The sequence below is a fragment of the Rhinoderma darwinii genome, chromosome 4 (genome assembly GCF_050947455.1).
Source record: "Rhinoderma darwinii isolate aRhiDar2 chromosome 4, aRhiDar2.hap1, whole genome shotgun sequence".
Classification (NCBI taxonomy): Eukaryota; Metazoa; Chordata; class Amphibia; order Anura; family Rhinodermatidae; genus Rhinoderma; species Rhinoderma darwinii.
The window spans coordinates 396,563,732-396,579,887 of record NC_134690.1 but is presented as its reverse complement, the minus strand read 5'-3'; the positions used below and the strand labels follow the sequence as shown (position 1 = coordinate 396,579,887).

At 44.6% G+C, this 16,156-nt stretch overlaps 1 protein-coding gene and 1 long non-coding RNA gene across 4 annotated transcripts in view; one reads left to right on the top strand and one right to left on the bottom strand.

The window, feature by feature from the left end:
- Positions 1 to 16,156, bottom strand: part of ENAH (ENAH actin regulator) — a 73,777-nt gene that overhangs the window by 6,713 nt on the left and 50,908 nt on the right. The window contains exons 5-11 of one of the 3 annotated variants that reach the window (XM_075863382.1): positions 11,149 to 11,522; positions 9,182 to 9,961; positions 7,040 to 7,371; positions 6,430 to 6,575; positions 4,959 to 5,016; positions 1,263 to 1,311; positions 1,069 to 1,135 (exon numbers count right to left, since the gene is read on the bottom strand). In XM_075863382.1, coding sequence (XP_075719497.1) covers positions 1,069 to 1,135; positions 1,263 to 1,311; positions 4,959 to 5,016; positions 6,430 to 6,575; positions 7,040 to 7,371; positions 9,182 to 9,961; positions 11,149 to 11,522 — 1,806 coding nt within the window. The remainder of the gene's footprint in view (positions 1 to 1,068; positions 1,136 to 1,262; positions 1,312 to 4,958; positions 5,017 to 6,429; positions 6,576 to 7,039; positions 7,372 to 9,181; positions 9,962 to 11,148; positions 11,523 to 16,156) is intronic. The other 2 variants (XM_075863383.1, XM_075863384.1) reach the window with 2 other exon arrangements.
- The window catches only part of LOC142760283 (uncharacterized), a 40,213-nt gene that overhangs the window by 17,698 nt on the left and 6,359 nt on the right, over positions 1 to 16,156 (top strand). The window lies entirely within an intron of this gene.

The window sequence follows — 16,156 nt, the reverse complement described above, 5'->3', positions numbered from 1 at the left end:
AAAAATACAAAAAATACAAAAAAAAAAAAAAGTATTCCGGTTAAAGAAATTATAGGTTGCTCATTGTACAATGAAAAGTTATTACATTTTCCAATATACTTTCTGTATCGATACTCCATAACTTAACATCTCTGTTTGCTGTCATTCGGTAGTAACCTTCATTAGGGATTAAAATCTGTTCTGTGATGATCAAACAGGTGCAGTGGTCATTACAAGATAAGAGCTCTGATAACTGTACTGTAAGGGTATGTTCACACGGGCTATTTTCAGCAGATTTTCGGGCCGTAAACATCCCGAATTAGGCTGAAAAATCGGAAGCAGAAAGCCTACAAACATCTGCCCATTTAATTCAATGGGAAATACGGCGTTCTGTTCCAACGGGGCGTTTTTTTACGCCTCATTTTCAAAAAAAGGCGTGTATAAAGACGCCCTGTAAAAAGAAGCGCATGTCACTTCTTGGGACATTTTTGGAGCCGTTTTTCATTGACCCAATAGAAAAACATACCCTCACAGGCCGTGCATCCATCCCATGACCAGGACAGATGTAAATCTCCTGACAGCAAACAATGAAGGTTCCTACTGAATGACCAGATCGGATCTTGAAAACGGTGAGGGATTGAAACAGAAAGTATATTGGAAAAATGTATAACTTTTCGGTATACAAACATTAACTCATTTGCTGAAACTGGAAAACCCCTTTAAGAAGGAAGACATGGGTGAAGACCGAGACAGTGGGAGAATTCGAGGAACTGGCAAATTATTTTCTTAAAAATTCACCAAACCTATCAAATCGAATCGCCACTGCGTCCTAATAGCTGGCGGACGGATAACCGTGGCACAAACTGATATACATCTGATACCTGCCCATCTTTAAAGAGCGGTCGGCCGAACGCTCGTCTGGCTGACAGCTATTCCGCCTACCTCCCACGTACACATGCCGGCTCTTCTGACTTATTTAATGTGTACGGGCGCCTTTACACTGCAGTTACTCGTCTGGTTAGAACAATTTCCTAAGCAAAAAGCAAAGTCTATAAATGGCACAATAAAGCAATCTGTTCTGTATCGTACCTGGAGATAACAGGGGATTTGCTACCATTTATTGTGTTTGTTCTTTCCCAAGGCTTTCTTGTGGGTTCTGTAGAATATGTAATAAAAGGAAATGACATAAAAATGCTGCAGATGAGATTATTTTTCTCCAGATGGCTGCAATGCATGATTTGTATACAAGCTTCTAAGAAAGTCATGACATGGGCGGTTATTACCTGGTGTGCCAGCAGAGGGCGCTTTTGTAGGCACAGGCTCTGGCTCCTCCTATGTTGCAAATACAAAAACAAACAAAAATAATATGAAAAATAGATAAATAACAGCTCGGTCTGCAGCAGCTCGCGGGCTCCAGATTGGACCCACTTTCACTTGACCAGAACAGAGCTTAGAAAAGCCCTCAGTAGCCGCTCACTGACGGATTCTGCAGCTTCTATGTACGGTGGTACACAAGCTGCAGAAGTGAAACAGTGCATTTAAAAAAAAAAAAAAAAAAGTAACTTTCAAAAGTAATTTTTAACACAAAATAAATGCATTTCATAAAAAAAAAAAACAAAAAAAAAAAAACACTAAAGGAGTTCATAGCCTTGAAGTCAAAACTCAAAGATTTACCCAAAAATAACCAGTCTTGAAACATTAACTGGTTGCCGACACAGGACGAGTATGCTCGTCCTGAGCAGCGAGCACTTCGCGCATTAGGACGAGCATACTCGTCCTGTGTGACAGCCGTCTGTGCCGTCTCTGTGTGTGCGATCGAGAGCGGGGCAACGGCTGTAATACACAGCCACGGCCCCGCTCTGACAGCGGAGAGAAGAGAAACATCTTCTCTCCGCTGTTAACCCTTTGAACGCCGCGATGACAGCTGATCGCGGCGTTCAAAGAGGGGGGACTGCACATTGATCGCGTCACAGAAGATAACTGTGACGCGATCAAAGCCCACAACTCGTATGGCCAGACAGCCCAGGGTCCAGTGAAGGACCCCAGGGCTGTCTGAACATATTTCCTGTTGTTAGGGCATACTGAGGTATGCCCTAACAACTGCCTGTGTACGATCAGTAACAGGCTAATGTACTGGCATATAGATCTATGCCAGTACATTACAGTTACAAAATAAAAATCAAAATGATAAATCCCTTTATGGGATTAAAAAAAAAAGTTAAATGAATGTAAAAAAAAAATAATGGTAAATAAATAAATAAAAAGTAAATAAAATACACAGAAACACACATTTTTTATAATAAATAAACTTTTTCAAATATAAGTCCCAAAACATGAAATAATATAGACATATTTGGTATCGCCACGACCGTAACAACCTGTACAACAAATGTATAACATTATTTATGATGATCGGTGTATGGTGTAAAAAAATAAATATTAAAACTGCTGCACAACTGCTTTTTTTCTGCATTTTAATCTAATTAAAAATTTATAGAAATTAAACAATAATGTATTTGTACCAAAAAATGGTACGTACATAAAGTACAACTCGTCCCGCAAAAAACAAAGTCTCATACAACTACGTCGTACAAAAAATAAAAGCGTTATGAGCGTCGGGATGCAAAGAGGGAAATTTAAAAAAAATTGCTCTGTCCTCAAGGCTAAAATTGGCCGTGTCCTTAAGGGGTTAAGCATGAACAGATTCAGAGAGAAACCACTTGTGTTTGTTTCGCACAAAAACAGTGCCACGCCTGTCCATTGGCTGTGATTGGTATTGCAGCTTGACACCATTCAAATGAATGGGGATAAGCTGCAATAATAGACACAGTCCATGGACAGACGTGGCGCTGATCCAGGAAAGAAGTGCAGATCCTTTTTTTCTAATTCTTAAAACCCCTTTAAGCGCAGAGGAGCTGCACAAGTGTAAGAATCAGACAGGTGTACGTCGCCTCAGGTGGGTTTCTCTGGATTAGAGGAACTGATTGGTGCTCCAGATCGCTCAGGGGTTCGCACTAAATTGTACACCCTCCTTACATCCATAGGAACTGGACCATTTGATAAGGCGTATCTGGAATGGAGGGATGATGTCCCTACCTTGACAGAGGAGGACTGGCGGGGGGTGGAATCCTCCTTTTTTGATTCAGTGGTGAGTGCAGCAAGGGATTTTCTAATCCAGTCTCGGTTCTTGCATAGGATCTATTACACGCCAGTTCGGCTTCAGAGGATGGGGGCATGGACTTCGGATAGTTGTTTTCGCTGCCAGTCAGATGTCGGTACCTTTCTACATTGTGTGTGGATGTGTCCCAGAGTTGCCCCCTTTTGGTCAGAGGTGGTGGAATTTCTTCACACCCATTATGAGTTTCCGCAACTTCTTAAAGAGGCTCTGTCACCAGATCTTGCAGCCCCTATCTGCTATTGCAGCAGATCGGCGCTGCAATGTAGATTACAGTAACGTTTTTATTTTTAAAAAACAAGCATTTTTGGCCACGTTATGACCATTTTTGTATTTATGCAAATGAGGCTTGCAAAAGTCCAAGTGGGTGTGTTTAAAGTAAAAGTCCAAGTGGGCGTGTATTATGTGCGTACATCGGGGCGTTTTTACTACTTTTACTAGCTGGGCGTTGTGTATAGAAGTGTCATCCACTTCTCTTCAGAACGCCCAGCTTCTGGCAGATCACGCTGTGACGTCACTCACAGGTCCTGCATCGTGTCGGCCACATCGGCACCAGAGGCTACAGTTGATTCTGCAGCAGCATCAGCGTTTGCAGGTAAGTCGATGTAGCTACTTACCTGCAAACGCCGATGCTGCTGCAGAATCAACTGTAGCCTCTGGTGCCGATGTGTCTTCGCTCGTCCGACACGATGCAGGACCTGGGACAGGAAGTGACGTCACAGCGTGATCTGCCAGAAGCTGGGCGTTCTGAAGAGAAGTGGCTGATACTTCTCGTCAGAACGCCCAGCTAGTAATAGTAGTAAACACGCCCCGATGTCCGCACATAATACACGCCCACTTGTACTTTTACTTTTCAATACGCCCAGTTGTACTTTTGCAAGCCTCATTTGCATAAATACGAAAATGGTCATAACTTGGCCAAAAATGCTCGTTTTTTAAAAATAAAAACGTTACTGGAATCTACATTGCAGCGCCGATCTGCTGCAATAGGAGATAGGGGTTGCTAAATCTGGTGACAGAGCCTCTTTAAACCTCAGATGTGCCTCTTGGGCATTATGGATGACGTTATACGCACCCGCTATAGATATTCTTTCGCTTTGTTCTGTGCCCGGAAGATTGTAATTATGGCTCGGAACAGCACAGAACGCCCGAGTTTGATCCACTGGCTGCAACTAGTTAATAAATATATACCCATGTATAAGAAACTTTGGTCGAGGTGGTTGGAGACTGCGGTTTAATTGTCACTTGAAAGTGGCGGCAGGTGGGGGGGGGGGGGTTGAGCACAAGCATGAATGTGTGTGTATAGTAGACGGATTCAGTTAGGCTCTTGGGGAAGATCAGGTCATTTATTTTGTATATTTTATATAATGCATCTCCTCTGGATTGACATTGCTTTCTGATACTCATGCCTTTCTGTATGTCTTGTTTTGTATGGATTGTATATTGGTACGTGTTTTGTACAACAAAAGTTTTTGGAAAATAAAGCCTTTAAAAAAAAAAAGAAAAAAAAAAAAAAGAATCCAACAGGAGCCTCAACATAAGGAGTCCTACAGACAAATAACGCCAGGATTACAAAAACACGGCTACTTTCGTCCAGAAATATTATCACACTTGTCCACAGGTTGTGTCTGGTATTGCAGCTCAGCCGTATTCACATCAACGAAGCGGAGCTGCAATACCACACATAACCCATGCACAGGTGTGGCGCTTTTCTGGAAGAAAGCAGCCATGTTTTTCTAATCTCTTTAATCCCTGTACAATAAAAAGCTACCACCACTCAGAAACCTGCACACTTCTCACTCACCATCTTCTCTTCTTTTGCATCAGGCCCTATGGTTGGTGCTTTTTCTGTGATTCGTCTTCTATACATTGAATGGGAAACAAGGCAGTTAGTCTAAATGTACAGGTATTCATGTGGTTTTTACAGCACTGCCATAAACCGACAGTAATATCACATCTCAATGACATATAGGAACATCTAACTAATATATTATAGACTAACACAACTGTACAAAAATATCAAAAGGAAAAAACAATTCTTAGAAGGTATTTATTCTGATATTCTGACCGAGAGACTTTTCACTTTCTGAACGCTTTAACCCCCCCCCCACCCCCTTTCCATCCTGTTCCTTTTTGCCGTGGAATTCCATGGCTGGTTGTAAAGTTAGAACATATTCACAATAAAATAAAGTAAAAAAAAAACAATTAAATGAAATTTAAAAAAAAAAAAAAAAAAAAAAAAAATCGGCGGGTGAATTTCGGTCCGATTCATTTCTATGGACAGATGCACACAATCGTAGTTTCCACGGTCCGTGCATTGCCCGGGAGCCTGGACTGCAGGCTCATTGAGATGAATGCACACGACCATGTGCACGGCCCGCGGATGACACACTGCGGCCGTCCGAGCCGCAAATCACAGGCCGTGCGCATGAGCCCTAAGTCAGTGTCTCGGGTGAATAGCCTGTAAACCGCACATTCTTGGAGTTGCTGCTCCTCATCAGTACAGAGTAGGGAGTGAGATGCCTTTGAAGCAGCTCTCGCAAGGTACCGATTCTCCTTGCGGTGATCCAGCTGGTAAGGAACCCTGAGGGCATTGCGAAGATGGGTAATGTGTAGTTTGACCCTTTTTTATAAAGCTTTGAAACATGACTCGGGTTAAATGCCAAATATTGACTTACAGGATAGTCACCTATAGGTGGTACTAGAGACCGGGCTCTTCTTTCTGGGGGGAGGGGGGGGGGTGACTATTTTGCGTGCTAAGCAATGAATAATGGAGGGGCAGACGATTTAACAAGTGAATAATGTGGGTTTGTTTTTTGTGCTTTTATTTTATTACATTTTATTTTTATTTTTTTTCCAACTCAAACAATCTTTTTAAGGTCAACTCAATCTGTTTCAACTCGACTAAAGGAAAACTCCCTGGGAAGTCTCACAAGAGACCTTGCCTGGGGCTAGAACGGTTTCTTAAACCTTCATAATAAGAAATCCATCAGAATTTGCGTTTTCGTCGCATAGCAACAATACATACATGCATTGGGTGACAACGACATATCCGCATCATTCTGTGGTCACCGGGAGATCCTCTGGTAGCCTAATTTATAAATATTGCCCTTCAATCATCCATCTCGCTCTCCATAGACGACCCCCTGCCCCTCCTCAGAAGTGCGGCTAGATGCCAATTATTCATGCTGCCCTATGGAGGTCCCTAAACTTTTTGGAGCTCATTGGAAATTTCTAGGGTAGAATATCTATTACACAATTCTCAGACACGTCACCTTCTTGCTAGTAATGCACTCATTTCTTCCATTAAACCGCCACCAACCATCGGCAAGGGACCATTCCCACGACTAGATTCGGTCTTGGGAGGGCCCGCACTGGCCCCGACAGAGCTTCCATTGCCCTGACTGGGCACATCTTCGGCCTGTAAACCAGAGAAGAAGTTACATTAAAAGAGAAAATCCAACAAGACATAGATACAGTTTATAAGTGGAATAATACTGACGCCAAGCCTGAACCATGTATAAAGGTCTAGGAAGCGGAGGTTGGGGGGAGCGGTTTGTTAAAATCCCCACACTGTAGAGCTGCCTGTGACAGACCCCCTCATATCTCGGCTTCCTGGACCCCTGTGAGCATGTAGGAGGGATGTAGGATATTAAAGGTTAAATGCGGTCACACCTAAAGTACCACATTTTTAGTTAGGCGCCACATTCAGATTCTCCAGGTTTAATGATTCAGGAGACACCAGCAAATACGGATAATCTCGCCACAGGCACATAAGACTTCGACTGAGCGGTCTCTATGTAAAGCGGAGACCCCTCACATCTTCTTGATAGAATAAAGATGAACAAAACAAAAATGGCACAAACTGAAGAAGAATTATCTTACCCGGGAAACTTTCCTCAGTTTGGCACCAGCCAGTGCAGCAGCCAGGCCTGATAATGGACGGTTGTCTTCTGAGCTTACAGCAGTCAGAGAGAATGGAAGTGGAGGTGCAGGTGGTGGCGCCGGTGGAGGAGGCACAGCCATAGATGCGGGAGGCGGAGGTCCCGGAGGGGGTGGCGGTCCGGGAGGAGGAGGTGGTGCAGGACAAGATGGAGGGAGGGGAGGAGCAGGAGGGGGAGGGGGTGGTGGTGCAGGGGCTGTTTGAGACACAGTGGTACCTAGTGGTAGAGGGGGTGGGGGAGGAGGTGGTGGTGGTGGTGGTCCCGGTACAACACCTACAGGAAATAAAATATGAAAAAAAAATACCAAAAAAGCACACACTCAATTCTGGTCTATTCTGTAAGACGCATACTTGGCATTTATGGAATTAAAATATTTAAATATTTATTTCCCGCAATTTAAACTTATATTACATTTTTTTAAATTGACACAATTGTTAGTAAAATTAGGCAAAAATCTAAGTAAACAGAGAAACGCAATCAGATTAAATATAATAAGCTGAAAGTGGGATAAGTGAGAAGTCTGCCTACAATGACCCAGGTGACGACACTGCACCAATGTCTAAGCTGTCCTGATACTTGGCACCAAGGTTACAAACCCAAGACTGGCAGCTGGCACCAGGCTAAACCCCATCATACTCTCCTCATCCAAGGTGCTGACTAAATGTGGTATGGACAGAGCCTAAAGTGGTCAACAATACTTTCGATAGAATTTCTCTCTACTTCCTGTTAAAGGGGAAGTCACAGGACGAGAACCTCTGGTTATAGGACCTTTATGGACATATGGATGTCAGAAAGTGGCGTCTCCCACTTGGGAGCCCCCTCTGTGCCAGAACAGAGATCTGCTATGCAAGAGCGGCTCCCTCTGGCAGACTTGGCGCGTCCATGCATTACATGGACAGCCATTCATTGGAATAGCCGCCATATAACGCTACATTTCTCCCGCAGCGGCCACTGCATGGAAAATATATGTCTGGATCAGACTTCCCTTGGTACGATCAGCTGATCGCCGAGGATGAGATGTGCGGGCTTTATTTTAAGAAAGGTGGTTCTATTCTCCCCCTTTAAGTGTTTGTTACCCTCAAAAAGTTGGGGACTCTGATCTAGACTATATAAAGCAGCACAAGAGGGCAACAGTTGCCTATAGGCGGCACAAAGATGCATGATCACTGAGGGCGCCAAGAGATGTGCAAACATTTAATTACTATTCATGCATTTGCATATATCTTAGCGCCTGCAGAGTTTTACTACACGTTGCCGGAGCAAAACCATATCTTGTAAGATTTTCACCCAAATGTAAAAATAGGCCATAGATTAGAAAATGAACTTCAAGTGCAGTCATATTGGTTTTCCCCTATGAATTACCGTCTCAGAAAGGCTCGATGTTAAATGAAGGACTATTTTACCATCCGTTTCAAAAAGGCCGATTCAAAAGTGACGACCGATACGGCTGCACTTCCTGTCCTTTTTGCAAAAAGATGGCCGCCGCCATAGCTACCAATTTCTCTGCAAGCAGCAATTAAACAGAATTACCAAACTTTAGCTAATGCTCTAATATTTGGCCAATTTTTTGCAAAAACGCTGTCTATTCCGCACTTACGCAGACGTCCTGCGTGACATCGTGCCAATTCTAGAGACCAGAGTAAAATGAGGGGCTTTAATATCAGCAACTCACAAAAGCAAAGATCATCACTCCATGCTCCTATCAGCCTACTGACTGCGGGAACTAACGACTGTCACATGCTGGGTCGGCGGTCTCTACGGAGTACGCGCTGCTCTAGTGCATTGTGGGAGATGTAGTGTTTACAGAAGACATTGTATTGTGGTCTGCATCTGTAATGCATTACAGAATGTGAACTAAGATGTCACGTGTGTCTGACTCCGCTATCCTAGTGGCAGCCAGCAGAAGTCACCTGTGGATATAAATGTGATGTTCTCCAATCTTGTGCAGATAATAGATTAGAAGAGACCTGTACCCCCCATATAGACCTAGGTGCACAGTTTCAGGCCAACCCCATATTAAAAACACAAGCCTTAAGAATGCACATCAAGGTTAGTCAGTTATTCGCAGTGACTGAAAGCTTACCCGGATGGGTCGCAGGGTCAATCGGCTGAGAGGTTGTGGTCAAGTCTGGCTGAGAAGCACAGGCGTCTCCCAGCACAGAGATTAAAGAGTTCTCAACAGAGGCAGGGGAAGCTGCAGGAGAAGGCAGAACACTAGGCTGGGATGAAGGTGCTGAGACAAGGGGAGCGCTTGGAGAAGGAGTGGTAGCTTGAGATGAAGACAGTGAGAAAGGTGGAAACAATGGTAAAGGTGGAGCAGGAGGTGGTGTAGCGGTGCATGACATTTCATATGAAGACGTATCAGCATGACCATTGGGTGCATTGGAAAGGAGGGCAAGCTGAGACGCAGACACTAGGTGGACAGCCCTGGGGCCGGTAGCCTTACCAGGAGGACTACTGATCATGACAGGTGGGGATGGAGGAAGTGGAGCAAAATTAGAAGCAGACCAGGATATAGGCTTAACAGGAGGTGGAGGCGGTGGCGGTGCTGGGTTCACCGGAGAAGGTGGTCTGGAGATTTTATTTAAGGGCCGAGGAGCCGTTGCATAATGAGGGAGGACAGGATGGAAGGCGGAACCTAGAGATGTAGCAAAACGTGACGCCGAGTGACGGAGGGGAGGTGTCGGCGGCGTGGAGTTAATGGCCTGGGAGGTGACAATGACATAGTCGGCGGTGGAGTCTGTACAAATAGAAGAGGCTGGGACTGAAATGGCTTTAGCGTAAGATATGGGAGATGAGTGAGGTTGACAAGTGGAGTAATCGAGATGCTGAGCGTTATATAATGAATTGTCATAAGATGAGTCTGAAGTGGAAATGTGAAGAAATGGCAGCAACAGACAGGACAAAAAAAAAAAAGGAGAGAGAAAAAAAAAAGGAGCTAATGAAGCAACCAAACCAGCATTCACAGGAAGAGTATCAATGAGATCTACGGTTAGAAGATTAGATAAAAGTTATTGCAACAACAGAGAAATCACCCCCAACACGACCAACATCATCCTCATCAATGGACACGGACCCTCTTATTTATGAATGGTTTGTGCAGGTAACAATGACATGTAATCATATATCCATCTCCAACATGGTGGAAAATCCACCCTGCAGTTCCTGCCGATTCTTTCTCCATCAAACCATTCGTCTGACATCACACATTGCCGTCGTGAACCGGGATGTGTGATCCCAGGCTAAATATATGTATGGGACCAACATTTTGGCCGATTTGCCATTGGTGCTTCGGAGGAAACTCTATGATCAGACTTGGAGCAATGTGGAAATCTGGAAACGACATAAATTTATATAGACTAGAACTAGGGGGTAGTAACGTAAGAATCAGAGCGAAGGTTTACTAGAACCCTCCTCAGATCCTCCAGTAGTGAGGAATAAAATATTGTACCATCATCAGACTTCTTTTATATGGAAGCTGATGCGGTGATCAGTTGATTGCCGCAGGTTCAGCTCCCGACACCTCTGGCAATTAGATGATTTTCTTGGCAGAAGCGTGCCCAAACATTTCCCTGCAGCGGCCACTGCTGGGGAAATGTAGTATCAATAACATGGCGGACATTCAGATGAATGGCCGTCCATGTTTTACATTGATGGCTCGAGTCTGTCTTACAGAGCTGCTCTCCGATTTCTGTCAAGGGGGGGGGGTCCATGCAATCTAATGGATTTTCTGGACAGGGGTGGTCCTTCATGACTTTAGTTGGACCTCTATCTCGCAGACTTTGTAGAACGCGCTAACAACATTATCCCTACACAATCCCCAGGGATAGACATACATGGTATTGTAGACTGCAGGAGCTCATTAGATCGCTCCTCAAGTCATTAGAAAACAACCCAGAAAGCAAATTTGTAGAAACGTTATCTCATGACGTCCAGCCCTGGAAGGGAGATGTGGTTATATTAGACCGAGGTGACGTCTTTGTTGTTGCATGACATATTGGTGTAAGAGTGAGTGAGTGTTGGGGAGTACCTGGGTGGAGTATATCTTACCAGTGTTGGACGCCCTCCTCTCACGCTCCCACATTTGGTGTTCCTTCTCTAACTGCTCCTGTAACGTTGCCTCTTCACGCTCTTGCTCCAACCGCTCTTGTTCTTGAAGCTCACGTTCTAGTTGCTCCTGACGCTCTCTCTCCTGCCTCTCGCGCTCCCTTTCCAGCCTCTCGCGCTCCCTTTCCAGTCTCTCGCGCTCCCTTTCCAGCTGCTCTTGCTCTAGACGCTCACGCTCCAGGCGTTCGCGCTCTAAGCGCTCCCTCTCCAGTCTCTCCCTATCCAATCTCTCCCTCTCGAGCCTTTCGCGGTCCATGCGTTCTCTCTCCATCCGTTCACGTTCCAGCTCCTTCTGTCGTTGCTGCTCCTGCAGCTGCCTGGACACGGTAAAAGAGAAGTGGTGTTACGGGGGATAAAAGTAACCATGGTGACCAGGTAAATGCTCAGCTCAGACTACATTAATATTTAAAAAGAAAATCATCAGTTATCCTTGTCCCAGTGAATGAACGGCAGAGGCTGAGAGATAGATTTATAGAAGTATACCTCCTTTTATACACACATACCACCCCTTCCATAGATGGTTTTTATATGTTCAAGAAACATGGATATTAAAAACGTTCCACTAGATATTGGAAAGTAGTCATGAGACTGACGTTAAAGGGGTCCTCCACTTTGCACACTCCCTGGACAATAATCTTAAAAAAAAAAAAAAAAGTCCCCCTGCTGGGATCTCCAGCGATCAGCTGTAATCTGTGGGGAATGGTGGTGAGAGTGTATAATTTCCCTGCAGCACCACCACAGGTGCAACTAGGTATTTCACAATGCCCATTCATATCAATGTGTTGTAATACAGGACAGGTCCTCCAGAGAGAGAAACACTCTTTTGTAACTTCTCTCCATTCTGACCAAGAAATGAGGATCCTGAACAGCGGACCTCCCACTATTAACTCAGAACTCCCTAATAGGGTGTATGAAAATGGGTTTTCTAAACTGGACAATCCCTTTGAGTGATGAGATCGAAGTCAAAAATCTAATACATCAAAGGTCTTGGGTTTGAGCGTAGACCAAATGTTTTCCACAACGAAGTAAACCTTTTTTTTTTTTTTTTTTTTAAGATGGATCTTTCGTAATATTTTAGGGACATTGCCTAAATGAGCAGAAAACTTTGCTACAAAGTTGGAAGCAAATAACGTCTAGCAAGTAATATTATACTGTAGCATTAAAAAACAGTTCTCTCATGTAGACCATTATGGGCATCACAGAGGGGATCCCCCACTCAGGACTCCCCTATATGAGCCAGACCGAGAACTGCACTGTAAAAACGTCATAGCCTGGCAAGCCGTATGGAGTCATTTATCAGAGTATCTGCTATGTAATACTACAGAAACGGTCTGGCCAGACACTGTTTATATGGGCAATAACAGATTTATGGGGGCTTAGAGAAGCCAGACCTGTGGCTTCCATTACAAAAAGGGGGTCAACAACCCCTGAAGTTGCACTGATGAAAAATCGAAGGGCCTAAGCTAAACCATGAGATTTGAGCCCAAAGAATTACATCTTCTCTGCCAAACCTGACAATATGCATTAGAGCAGGGGTCAGCAACCTACGGCACTCCAGCTGTTGGGAAACTACAACTCCCAGTATGCACTGACAGCCAAAGGCTTTGTTTTCACCAACTCCAGCCCGCATTGACATTGCACCTGGTGATCTCCGGTTTGCCGTTGACTGCTCGACCATGACAACACCACGCATGGAGTCCACGCCTACAGTCTGTATATTCACATTGATTTCAGACACGTTTACCACGAAGGACAGAGGAGTTTTATCCGGCAAATGCTTTAATAGTCAGCGATCCCTGATCGCTAATGTTTGTCTATGGAGACAATGGCTGTACACTTGATTTTAGGAACTTTTTAACAATGGGCATGGCCGAAATGGTCATAACCACTAATGTGACTGGGTCTCTACATACTACTTTGCGTAAACCTTGGCAACAAAGAAAACCCCCATACTACCGAAAAAAATCTACGGAAGACCGTACAATGACATTTTGGAGGCACTGCACAACTATAATGGCCGGCCGGTGCCTATAAACGTGCTCACGTATCTGAATGCGGAGGATCTTGTACTATACGATGGTGCAATGAAGATACTGAATCTATTATACATCAAGCAGAATTAACCAGGACACCCAAGCGCTCCACCAGTGCTTCTCAACCTGTGAGGGGTGTCTCACTGGTAAGGCACACCACAGGTCTCGAGGAGGTGCGAGATGCCTCCTATATGTTCCAGATTCAGTAGGAAAGTCATACAGTTCCAGGACATGATGCTTGGGTCCTAGAAGAGGCGCTCGATCACACATGTCATCAGGACTTGCCGGGGAGGGGGGAATTATAGCTAGCACTGCTTTAGGCACGGATATGGGGGCACCAAAGGACATACGAAATTTGCTGCAACACACTATCCGCACCACATCTAAAAAAGTCCACCACTATTGAGGTCCAGGCATCATCGTTTGGCTGGCCATTCCCTTGCTCTACACGATCCTTATATTCATTCTCAAAATAAATGTAGCAGTGCTGGTTAGCAAAAATCCTCCTGGGGCTTGTCAGGACAGACCCGACGTGATCCTTGAAGGCTTCGCCACTAAATATATATCTCTCACCCCCCGTGAAGCCCCATTTTATAGCTAATGCCATTGCTCAGTGTACTTACAAGAGAAAGCGATCCACATTTGGTCCATTTCCACCTTGAAGTACAATGTAACAACCATAGGGCTTCATGCTGACCGGAGTGTCTGGGAATCCTGCCTCGTGCTGTTCATCACCTTTTTATAAGCAAGTTTAGCCTTCGCTGTGACTTCCCGACTATAAATAGCGCATGCAACGCTTACTGGTGGAGGAGGGGGGGGGGTGATACGGCTCTGAGTCACCCTGATGTCATCCATACTATGTATTCATGTCACAGCCGTCCATGGGGGACTATTATGGTCTGCACACGAAGAGCTGAACAGCTTATAATGGTCCAGGCCAGTAGACTCCGAATAGAAGAAGCATTTCCAACAATGCAGGAACTGGGGTCGCTGAGGTCTAAGTGGGGAATGTTGGGGTTCACTCTGATGGGGTCACTCACATGCATTAGACATTGCTATAGACCAGCTATAATCCTGGATATTACATCAGAAGATAAAATACATTTCTCATCTTCTCCTCTGATTATTTGTGGTGCAATAAGGGATGTCCAAGAAAGCCGGGCGGTGGCCTCAGTAGCTAAAAATAATCAGTTACAGAATGTGCCCCATAAATATCTTCACCTACGAGACCAGCTGCTGACAAACACACACGTAGCGTAGAGCCTCATGGAATGACGGACGAGGTCTGCCACGTTGTGGTCGACTGATCTTGATGAGGAGGAAAATGAAGGAGGCCACTAGGGAGTCTAAAAAGTTGCATCGTAGTCTCACGTCATCACTCACTACATCACCATTTTCGCCCAAAATAGGCTGGGTTCATACGGCAGTGTTTGGTCCGGGAGATACAAACCGCATGTCGGACGCCTTTCCCGGACTGACCACAGTTAAGGGAGCCATAGTCCTTAGTATCAGTTACGTATGACGCTAGGAGTCCCTGCCTCCCTGCGGGAATACGGTTCCATACGGTAACAATGTTTTCAGTAACGGGCAGTAACCCGCGGGGAGGCAGAGACTCTCAGCGTCATGGAGGACTAGGATGTTAGGAGTCCGGCTCCCTGAACTTTGGTCTTTCCAGGAAATATGGCCGACTTATGGTCCGTATCTTATGGACTAAACATGGCCGTGTGAATCCAGCCTTCGCAATATTTTACTTGATCCAACTAAACCACATCCAGCCAACCACTTGTATAACTACCCAATCATCTCACCCATCCAACTAGCCGACTATTATAATCATTCGTTCCTTGTTATACTAGAAATCAGTTCGGTGTACTATCTAAATTAGCTTGTGCTTATACACAGCAGCCAATATGAACATACAAAGCTGCAGTGTAAAGCATGGGGGAGGGACAGAACAGCAGCCTAAACCTGTAATAACCTGTAAAACCTCAGACAATAAATCTGGGATAATAAATAGAAGGTAAGCACTATTATCCACAGAGGCTGCAGGAGAGAGGGGGTGAAACTCAGCAGAGAAGGTAGAAACGTAACCATTTCTGCCTTCTCACCTAAAAAATATGTGGTGATCAATGAGGTGGCAGCAGTGCTACTTTCAATTGGTCCGAGTGATCACGTGATTGCCAGAAGGCTGGTCATGTGACAGGACTGATGGATCTAGAGGAAGGGTCCCAGCTCCAGGGCTCATCATGGCAGCTCCAGTTACAGAAGACATCACCCCCCCCCCTCCACCCGGAAAACCTGTTATCCGCCATATTTTAAGGGCATGCTCAACACGGCGTTAAAAAGGTGGACATTTACTTTAAGGCTTCCCCCGGGTCAGCTATTTGCTATTTATATTTCCTTCATACTGAATGTGGATTGCAGTGTGAACAGATGTGACCTCTTCTTGCCTGTTAAAAATCTTTTAACAAAAAAAAAAAAAACCGCCCGCCTGTCGAACATATGCGTAGCGCTAATCCCAACGCAAATACGTATTATACTTAAAAATAAATGGACGACGGAAAATAGACAAAACCACTTTTATATCATAACTCCTGTGTAAAATGCCTAAACAGTGTCTTAGCAATGAGGTAAAAAACCGCTCTGGTATTAAGGGGTCAAAAATCAGGCTATGGAACATGGAGACGACTCCAGATCAGTCATTGGACCGACATCTTTTAAGAAACTCCATTATGATTCCCAAAAAGGCCGAGCCATAAATCTACAAGTTGTAAAAGATGAAAAAAATAAATAAATGTTGGAAATCGGGTGCAATGAAATCTTCGGAACTGGACAAAATGTTTCCGACATAATGAAAACTGCCTGAAGAAGATTTTCTGAAAGACACGGCGGCAACCACAAGGCTAAACATGAACGAG